The 10,388-nt window shown below is 55.6% G+C and overlaps 1 protein-coding gene across 2 annotated transcripts; it reads right to left on the reverse strand.

Annotated features, from left to right (window-relative positions):
• Nucleotides 1-845: 845 nt before the first annotated feature.
• KIRREL2 (kirre like nephrin family adhesion molecule 2) lies at nucleotides 846-8,586 on the reverse strand. 2 transcript variants are annotated; one of them, XM_015250268.3, is made up of 16 exons: nucleotides 8,378-8,586; nucleotides 7,998-8,147; nucleotides 7,281-7,430; nucleotides 6,961-7,121; nucleotides 6,407-6,557; nucleotides 6,029-6,134; nucleotides 5,759-5,907; nucleotides 5,294-5,421; nucleotides 5,072-5,204; nucleotides 4,671-4,771; nucleotides 4,286-4,505; nucleotides 3,709-3,813; nucleotides 3,304-3,407; nucleotides 2,948-3,013; nucleotides 1,770-1,808; nucleotides 846-1,500 (listed from the first exon to the last, which is right to left on the reverse strand). In XM_015250268.3, exons 1-16 carry the CDS (start codon nucleotides 8,427-8,429, stop codon nucleotides 1,429-1,431), a joined length of 1,887 nt encoding a protein of 628 aa, XP_015105754.1. In that variant the 5' UTR covers nucleotides 8,430-8,586; the 3' UTR covers nucleotides 846-1,428. The 2 variants fall into 2 exon arrangements, with proteins under 2 accessions (XP_015105754.1, XP_031527824.1); XM_031671964.2 differs by having other exon boundaries at nucleotides 846-1,808.
• Nucleotides 8,587-10,388: the final 1,802 nt, after the last annotated feature.

The following is a 10,388-nucleotide window of genomic DNA, read 5'->3' on the forward strand; positions in this document are numbered from 1 at the left end:
GCGTCCCACCCCACGCAAGGGCGCAGCCAGGAGCCTGGGTCATGGACTCTGCAGTTGTGGATTTCGAGTTCAGAACGCTCACCCCAAGCTTTCTCCTCCCTCAGACCCAGACACTAACAAATCATCTTCCTTTTCTTCCAGGGGTGCCAGCATTGGATACCACTCCCTACCTCCTCTATCCTCTCTTGAGGTCCCAGGAATACAGGCCTCCAAAATCTCCCCAGTCAAGAACACAGTGGTTGAGACCTAGTCCCCTTCTCCCTCATATCCAGGAGTCTGGGCCCCAGGAACCTTCTTTCTCAGGGCTAGAGACCAAGTCCTTAGCCCTTTCTCCCTAAGACCCAGGAGTCCAGGCCGTCTGCTGTTTCCCAGGGGCCCCAGGCACCCAGGCCTTTAATTCCTAAATCAAAGATCCATGAACCAAAGCCTCCAGGCCCTTTCTTTAAGGATGAGCTGGGTCAGGTACCCAGCACCTCAGTATAAGGATCTGGACCCCCAACCTTGCTCTAAGCACCAGGGCATTTCTATTTTCCCACCTCTGGCCTCTCCCTGACCGCCTTCTCCTTCAAGGCTCACTGCTTTGTCTCCTCAAAAGATAGTGTTAGTGAAACTGTCTTCCTCAAGGGGACTGGGCCTTGTCATGTGTATGCATCTGTGCATATATGTTTGTGTAGATATGTATTAAAAGAGCTCAGAGCACTAAATGGATAATAAAAGGCTGGGGGTGGCTCACAGTTTTTCTTATACCCATTTCATAGTCTAGAGGAAGGGCCTTCGGGCAGGTTTGATGGCTCTCTTGATGGATGGCAATTATGCCAGGAGAATCTCTAAGACATTCACTTCTTGACTTTTTTAATTAAACATAAATATTCTTATTCCTAGATTCTAACACCCCCTCCCATTCCTGCCATGGCAGTTCTCACCCTGTCTTTGCTCCTTGGGTCCAGTTCTTCCTGGGCCTTTAAGGGAGGTAGAAGGAATTAAGATGGTTGTCATCTTGGGTTTCTGGAGAGTGAATGGCCATTTTGGCTGCATTTCCATGGGTGAAGCCTAGTACCCCTTGGAAACAGCCAGGACAGGGCCTCCATCTTATTCTGCCTTATGTAGCCTTTCTTCTCAGTGCAGGTGGTCATCTTGAAATATCTTCTGTCAGTATCTGGAAACAACTTCCTTCTCTGCCCCTAATTTCTACCACCCCTTGTCCCCCATCCCTCTGCAAAGGGCCCATTTGCCATCTCGAATCTCTTTTACACAGGGGAATTGGGTTGGCACAGTGGCCATTTTGCTCCCACTTGGGGCATCCCCTTTGGCTGAGCTGTTCATCAATGACCCAGACAATTGTAATGAACTCTCCCTCTCCTCGATGTCCAATTTTGGAAGAGTAAGGTCGCCAACTTGCTCTGGTTCCTCAGACGTCAGGATAGTCCATCAGGGCAAGTTGAAGATCCCAGGGCTCTTCAGTTGGAGAGATGTCACACGTGAGTCTGGAGGCGAGGGTGGCTGGGTGTGGGGAAGGCAGCATATGGGAAGAGGGGAGTGCTGGGGGCCAGATCTGGGGGTCCAAAGGATGTGGGCTTGATGTAGCTGGTAAAAGCTCGAGGATGGGGTGTGGTGAGATAACCTGCCTGGGCTCTATAAAGTCTGCAGGAGGGGACCATGCCCAGATGTGGGTTGAAGTCATAGAAGGTAGGGGTCCCTGGTGGTCCAAGGGGCGAGGAGGGTGGTAGGAAGAGGCCTCCTCCAGGGGCTTCTCCAAGGCTCAGGCTCACACTGACTCCTCGGACCTTGTAGTAACCATTGGTTGGGTCCTGAAAGGACAAAATGGGATTTGGTAAGGTATATAAGGGTATAGAGAGGCGAGGGTCACTGATGGAGAGACACACTGAGATAGAACCAGACATCAGGAGATACAGAAAGGGAGCAGGCAGAAACTCAGAGACATAGAGACTAGAAGAACAAAGTGAGAGAGAAAAACAGTGACAAGAAACAAAGGATTCGAAGGAGATGGGCAGAGAAAGGCAGAGACAAAGGGATCTAGGCCTGCTGAAGGGTGGAGGTGTGGAAGGGGATGCAAAGGGAACAAGATAGAGAAATTGAGATCAAGATATTAATTCATTCATTTGCCCAGTAGCTCAAGGCTTTGATTCTGTGTCATCCCCTGTGCTGCTGCTGGAGACATGTGTCACAAGGATAGACCTAGCCCTGTCCTCATGGAGATCCCAGGCCAAAGGAGAAATGATGAATCACCAGACAGAGCCAGGAAGGGTCAGGGTTGTGATGGGGGAAGTTCAGGCAGAGAGACTGGGACGGTGATGCGATAGTGATCAGACTGGGACGGAGAAGCTGAGATCACAGTGGTTGTGGATGTTAATAGGTGAAACAGAATGATCAGGAGGGAAGCATGCTTTCTGGAACAAGAAATGTTTGCACTGAGACCAGAGGAATGATAGAATTAGGTAGGTATGTGAAGAAGAGTAGGAGTGTTTCAGACCAGGGGAATAGCAATGTACTAGGTACAGAGAAGAGAGAGAAGGACTCTGGACTGGGGACAGGGGTCAATGGGGCCCTAAAGAGATGGGCCCCCAAAGGAAGGGCAGATCTGGGGAGATGTGAGGTCACTGTGGAAACTGGAAGGTGGAAAGGGACCAGGAGAAGCACCCAGGGAGAGGCATCTAGAAGGCCTGAAACAAGACTGTGATGGGAAAGCACAGGCAGAGTCAATCTTGATCTGGGATGGAGGCCAAGGGTGGAGCAGATATGTGGGCATAGACAGCAGATATACAAACTGAGACTGGGGAGGTGGATAAGATGGCCCAGGAGGTGGCAAGATGTGGGCAGAGGGGGTGAGGTGCCAGCTCTGGGGGCAACAGAATGAAAAAGGAGGGGACAGAAGTGAAGAGAGAGTTAGTGACACAGAAAAGGGAGCCCCTCCTCTCCCAACACTCACCTTTGCCTCCAGAGTCCCCTCCTCATCCAGCACCAGGTCACTGTGGTCTGTGTGCACGATGGGGCCCTGGAGTGGGGTACTTAGTGAGAGGGAGTGTAGAAGATCCTCCTTCCCTAGTGTCAGACCCTCAGTGGAACATCTGGGGCCAGGCAGGAGGGACCAAAGGCACCTGGGAGCTAGGGTCTGGGCTCAGGACAACTAGGAGCCCTGGGGACATATTTGATCTAGGGAATAATTGTGCCAGGGGTTCTATTTGAGTTGGGGGGGCCTGATTGGGAGGACAGATACCACAATTGAGACTGCATTACTATTTGAGAATTGAGGTACAGTCAGGTCTGGGGACCCTGGCATCTTACCTGGTCCTCACCGTTGCCTGTCTCCTCCTCCTCGTGGCCCCTTGAACTGGATGCATCGCTGCTTCCTGGGATTCGTACCAGGTTCTTTTGCTTGGAGAAAGAGGCTGAGGCCAGGGACATTGAGGGTGGGGGCAGAGGTAAGCAATGGGGCTGGGTTACGGGTTGTGGAGGCCAGTGAGCAGGAAGAGAGAGGACTGAGACAATCAGGTTGAGAGGCTGGGAACCAGTGAGAACTCTGGCCTAGGAGGGCAGGGGGTGTGACCCTGAGGGGTTGGAGTTAAAGCTTGAGGGAGGAATCAGGTCCTGAAAGTGAGCCAAGTCAAGGGAAGGTCTAGAGAGGCAGGGCTGGGACCAGATCCCAAGGCCAGGCCCGCCAGTGGGCAGGGGTGGGGCTCAGGCACTGACCCTTGCTGTGGCGCCAGCAGCAGAGGACCACCCCAGTGATGACCATAAGTAGAGTCATGGCCACAGCAGCCACTCCAGCCACAATCCTCACCATGGGCAGCGAGTCTGCAGGAAAGAGAGGGGTGTCCTGAGGAGGCTGAGCAGAAGACTGAGCAGGAACTGGCGGACTGGGCTCAGGGCTTGGGTAGGGACCTCTGGGTTCAAAGGTCACCAAGTTTGGAGATTCCCAAGTTTTGTAGCCTGGGATCCCTGTGTTTAAGGGCTCATGAACTTGGGGTTTTACAAGTTTAAACTCCCTGACTTTAGGCAGTCTTAGAGTTTGAGGGCATTTTTACTTTGCAATTCTTTATATTTGGAGATTGCCTTCTTTGAAACACCTAAGTGTAGAGGTCTTTCAGTTTAGGATTCTGTACCCGAGGGAACTTATTGTTTAGGGGTCTCAGGATTCAAGGGACTCATGATATTGAGGCTCCCAAGGTTTGGGGGTCTCTGCATTTGAGGGTCCTCTGTTTGGGAATGGTCACATTTTGGAGGTTTGAAATCCTCAGATTTGGGGTCTTCAGGCCCAGAGTCTTACCTCTACGGCCCAGGCTGACCCGGGTGCCTCCCTCGCCCAGCCGGTTCCGGGCACTACAGTTGAAGCCCCGGCTAAAGTCAGACTCCTGGGTCCCGGAAATGTGTAGCACAGAGATCAGGCCTGGACCTTGTCCTCCGCGGCCCTCTGGGGCTGGGAACGTCTCCACCAGGAACCTACCCCGAGATCCCGCTGCCAGGAAGCCCTCATCCCAAGACCAGACCTGGGGGCACAAAAGAGGAAGATCACTGAGGAGACTAGGGAGGGCAGGCAGGGGCGGCGGGCGGGGTGAGGAATGTCAGAGGTAGTCACAATAGTTTTGGGAGTCTGGCTGAGAGGTCCAGGATCATGGCTTGGATGAGTCTTGAGAGCGGGGACATTTCCTTACCACGGCTTCTGGGGCGGGGGAGGCGAAGACCAGACACTGGAGGCGGGCGGGGCCCCTCAGGAAGGCGGGCGCAGAGTGCAGGGCGGTCACTACTGGTGGCGCTGGTTTGGAGATTGTGGACCAATCAGAGGAGAGGCCCCGCCCTCCCTCAAGCCCGTTCTCAATCGGGCGGGGCCAGGCCTGGGCACTCCCCACTAACCCCAACGAACCAGGCCACGCCTCTCCACAAATTTGGAACCCCACTGGGGCTGGCCTTCGCTAGGTCCTGCTGCAATCCCCAGGTCCCGCCGTCTGTTGAGCTTCCCCTCTAAAGACCATGTCCACTCTCATTAGACCTCGTCCCCTCTGCCCACTCCTTATCTAGGACCTGTCGGGTCCACTAGAAAGCACCCCTTTCTCACCGTTCACAGTCAACCTAGCCTCAGCAGCGCCGCCCCCCAGGCCGGAGAGCCCAGGCTCAGCCTTGCACACGTAGTCGCCTGCATCCTCGGGCCCCACCGCGGGAAGACGCAGCGTGGGCCCGGAGGCCAGCACCTGGGATAGTGAAGGGGCGTCACGGCCAGGACCTTGGGAGGATTAGTGCCACTGCCAGCCACCACCACAAGCCCCAGATCGGGTCTCACCTGCGCGTCCCCGCGGCGGGTCCAGGTTACCCGTGGGAGCGGATTTCCGCGCCAGACACAGGTGAAGAAGGCATCGTTCCCGAGGTCCACGGACACGGGTTTCGGCTTTGCCTGAAGAATCGGCCCGACTGGAGGAGAGAGTTGAGCGGGTCACATGACCAAGGAGGGCTGCAACTTCTGACTCGGGATCAGCTACTCAGAAACGACACCCACAAGAGCCCTCTGGGTTTAAGCCCCTGTCCACAGCTCACACTCCCGGCTCACATGCCCGACTCACACCCCTGGGCCCCGCCCTCGCCCCGTCCCTGCTCCACTTTGGCTTGGATCCAGCACTGCCAAACCCCGCCTAAATCCTATTCTGGCCCCACCTCCTCCCTCAGCGGGTCACAGCCACGCCCCACCATAGCCCCCAGCCCATCCAGCGCGCCCCACTTTGGACACAGGCACGGCCTCGCCCTGGCTCACACTGAACATCCAGCGCTGTGCTGCGGTTGGCGCTACCCACGGCGTTGCTGACCTCACAGGACACCGGCGCGGTCAGGAATGAAGCGTCCGCCACTACCTCCAACATTGGCCCGCGGGCCCCAAGCACCGGGGATCCCCCCTTTGCCCACCTGCGACGGTGATAGGCTGTTAGTGTTGTCCTTGCTCTTCATGCACACCTACTCACATCCTAGCCCCAGCCCTCCCCAAGCCCATGCTTCAGGCTGGGGAAGAGATGATCTTCCTCCTCACCTATAGCCGGTAACAGGAGGCTGAGCAGTCGCTTGGCATCGGAAAGTGACTTTCTCTCCCTCCTGCACTGTCTGCGGTTCTGCAGACAGAGTCACCACTGGGGGGTCTGTGAAGGTGAGTCAATGGTCAGCGATGGGCAAGGACATGGAATACCCCCACTGACGACCTAGGAGCCCAATTCTCAGCTCCTTCACTCCAGGAGTTTGAGTCCCCAGTCCTCCCTTCCCTTTCAACTAGGAGTCTAGGCCTCCAGTTCCCAATTCCCTCAGGGACTTCAGGTTCACAGCCTTCTCCTTCCTCTTATCCCGGAGTCCAGGTTCCAGTCCCCTCTTTCCCCAAGGATCTCAGCCTCAAAGCCCAGTATCTAACTGCACTCACACTGCAGGCTCAGTGTGACAGCTGTGTCCTTTCCTGCGGGCATGGCTTGGCTCCGGGCCCGGCAAACCAAGGTGGCTCCATCATCATGGCTGGAAGGGGTCAAGGATAAGATGCTCTCCACTGACCCAGTGGTTCCTTCCTTCAACAGGGTCTGAATAATAATAATAATCTCATCAGGTTATGAATAATAATAATTTCACCTACCCTTATGTAGTACTTTACTATGTCAAGCACTCTTCTAGGCATTTATAAATACTACTTTATTTAATCTGCACAACTACCCTAGAGGTGCATACTACAATTGACCCCATTGTACAGATAAGTAAACTGAGGGACAGAGAGGTTAAGATCAATCAACTGGTGAATTGTTGGGTCAGAATTTGAACCCAGGTAGTCTGGCCCTAGAGCCCTTATCCTTAATCACATACCAAGGATCCCAGGCTTTGAATCCCTGCCCTCCCATTGCTTTTTCTCTTCTGGATGAGCCTATGGTCTGAGTGGACTCCCAAATTTCCCTGAATGAGCAAGGGCTGGCACAGAGTGTTGGACCTGACCTGGTGGAAGGTGGCCCCATCCAGCCGGACCCCATCACGGAACCACAGCAGCTCAGGGGTGGGGCGGGCATCCCCACGGCTCTGACAGGTCAGATTCGCAGGAATCCCAGCAACCAGAGACACAGAAGGGCCGCCCAGCACCTGGGGAGCTTCTGGCGGCACTGTGGGGGTGGATCTGGGGTCAGAGCTAGATCCTTGGCCCAGAGACCCTGATCTTCCCAGCTCTAACCCGCCATTTTTCCATTCTCCTGGATTCAGACTCCCAGTTAGCACTGGTGGTGCCCCAGGGCTCCCTGGGGATGAGTGGGCTAGATCCTCACCCAACACATGCAACTGGGCTGGTCGAGAACGGAGGCCTGCTTGTGTAGCCTGACATTCGTACGATGCTTGATCCTCTAGCTCCACAGGCCTAATGTGGAGGTCGTGCTGGCCACTGGCTGCATTCCCTGATATCCAGTACCGGGACCACCCTGGAGTCAGGGAAGAGGCAGTCAAACCATGTTTGTGAGTTCCTGGCCCCAGGCCTCCATTCCTAGACATCTCATACCAGAAAAACACTACCAAACATGGGTGCTGGGCCAGAGAAACAGTAACCCTCTCCCAATCCAGAATCACTGCAGCTTGGGGGTGATAAATTTTTAAAAAAAAATCAAGAAAACTATCGCCATAAAGGTCAAATTAGATGCCACCTCTTGGGTGAGAAGGGAGTGGGAAGGGAGTGAGGAGGGCTTCTGGGAGCTGGCAATGGACCTCGGTAGTGGTTACACGCATGTCTATGGTAGAATTATTTGACAAACCTTCTATTTATGTTTTATGTGTTTTTCTGCATTTATGTAATATTTTACAATAAAAATTAAAATCTCCAAACCCTGTAAGTCACCTCCAGAAAAGCTGAAAATACAGGACTCCCAAATGTTTACCTGAGCGCATTAACTACCCCAACTTAAAAATGTCAAAATAGAAACCTCAGTCCTTGCACAAGCCCAGCACCCTCACCCTGGAGCCAACCCCTCCCTGAATAGGGAGAACAGTCTCACCTGGCAGGTCCCTTTCGCCCCCGAGAGCCAGCCCATCCTTAGTCCACTGAACCAGCCCCCAGTATGCGCCCAGGGCACAGGGCAGCCGGGCCTCATCCCCCAGAAGTACTACCAGGTCCTCAGGCTGTTGTAGGAAATGGGGTGACAGGCCTAGGAGAAAGGAGTGAGGCGGGAGCAGAGCTGAGCTTGGCACATTCAAGAACTTCCTCATTCAGGACCCGGGAGTCCAGTCCCCAGCCCGCCCTTTCATCAGATCCAGAAGCCGGAGTTCTCCGCCCTCAGACCTAGGAGTACGAGACCTCAGGCCCACCCACCCCAGTAAAGCAGCAGCTGGCAAAGAATTCTCATCTATGTTTATCTGTCCCCGCCACTCCCGGTACCTGCACGCCCTCTGAGGCAGAAGAAGAGGACCAGGAACGTGGGAACCAGCATCGTGAGCGTGTGTCCCCTAAGGTCCAGGCGATTTGCTGCACTGGCTTTCCTGCCAGCCGTTTCCTCGGGAGCACACCTCCCACCACTCTGGCCTGGAGATCCCTTCGCTCCCGACTCTTCGCCCCAGGCTAGAGGTCCCCCTTTCTCTGGCCTGAAGTTCCCCTAATCTGCTTAGCCGCAGGTTCCGAGGCTCTGAAACGCTGGCCAGTTCCGCGCGCAGGTTCTTGGAAAGATCCGGGAGGGCTTGATCCTACTCGCCCCGCCCCGCCCCGCCCCCTGGGAGACCCGCCCTCTTCCCATTGAGAAACTCCCGCGGCCCAGACGCGGATGAATGGGGGCACGCAGGGCAGAATCCCCCCAGCGGGTGGACGCCCCAGCTCCCTTTCGGTCTGGGAGCTGGAACACCTGGGTGGAAGGAAGGAGTCCCGGCTGGGTTGGACACCTGTACCCTGTCGGGGTTAGTGGGTGGCTGAGAGTGAAGAGGAGGGAGGGGAGGGAGTGGAAGAAACTTGCTCAGCTCGGGTCCTGGAGGGACCTCGCTGAGTGGAAACGGAGCTATAAATGGGAACCCTTGGGGACTTGCTAGTTTCCGCGCCCTGGGGAGGCGGGGCCCGGGGCTCCCCTGGGTCTGAGGGTCAGGAAAAGGGCACAGGGTTTCTCTGGGGGGGGGCAGCTGGGACCTCTGAGAAAGGGGGTTCAGTTCTCCCCACCTCAAAACCCCTATTCAGAATATTCCTCTTCCTGCCTTGTTACCGCTGCAAACCATAGCGTCCTAAGATCCAGGAATCCAGGCCCCTCAGCCCCTCCGGTCCCAGGACCCCCGCAGGCCGGGACCACCCCCCTCGCCCCACTCAGCAGCGGTTGCTGGGCGACGGCTGGGAGGCGGCGGTGCCCGGGCTGGGGCAGGCCGGGAGGCTGGGAACTGCGCAGCTTGTCCTGACGGCTGCATGCCGCCCAGCTGGGGCGTTCCCACGCTGCGGGCTGGCGGTGCGCTGCGCAGCTGGCGGGACAGGTGGGTGGGACCCCGAGTCGACAGAGGGGGGCGGGGCCGGGGGCCTAGGACCGTGGATCTGACTGACATCCTGGAGCCTGTAGGGACTGGGGAGCCACACTCAGGTTCTCTGTTGTTCCTGAGCTCAGATTCTTGTGTCCCTTAATAGCGGGGCATGGACGCCCAGGATTCTAAGCCTGGGGATTCAGACCTCTGATGACTGCGAAGCCAATGGCCTGAACTCCGAGTTTCTTAAGAGTTGGGGACTCAACTAGGTCCTCTGCCTGCAGCAGGGTGCAGTTGGGAGAGGATGACCGGGGGTCAGAAAATCTGATCTTAAGTCTTAGAGTCAGTGGATTTAACCACCAATCTCTCTCCCACCCCTACACAGGCCCAGGAGGATTTGAAAATCAACAGACAGTGAACATCTGCCCTAAGTCCTATGGGCGGGGAGTGGGAAGGGGGGAGATTGGAGGCCTGAACTTCCCGGTCCTTGGGGAGAGAGGGCTGCAGGCTTGGAATCCTGAATCTGAGAGAGTGGGTCCAAGGGGTCCCAGACTTCTAGAACTTCTGGCTTCTGGGTTTGGGGATCTAGTCCCTGGCTTTTGAAATAGGTTGAGCTTGGAGCCAGGACACCTGAGTCAGATAGTAAGGCTATTTTTTCCAGACACCTGATATCGCTTCCTCTTCCTGTCTCTGGGGCCACAGACGTGGAAAGATAGAGAGCCTGAGGTCTCAGGAGCATCTAAGAAGAAAAATATCCAAGGTGGAGGGTGGAAGGTTTGTGCTAATTAAAGATCCCAGCAATGGACAGCTTTTCACGGTGACCCTGAGGGACACCATCTGGTGACGACCTTATGACAGAACCCCCGGCTCTGTATCCAGTTCAGTCCCCAGGAGGCACAGGGCAGTTGGGAGAGGGGATGTGGGAGGAGGGCAAGGAGTCAGTAAGGGGAGGGAAGAAGAAA

The sequence above is a fragment of the Vicugna pacos genome, chromosome 9 (assembly GCF_048564905.1).
Source record: "Vicugna pacos chromosome 9, VicPac4, whole genome shotgun sequence".
Classification (NCBI taxonomy): Eukaryota; Metazoa; Chordata; class Mammalia; order Artiodactyla; family Camelidae; genus Vicugna; species Vicugna pacos.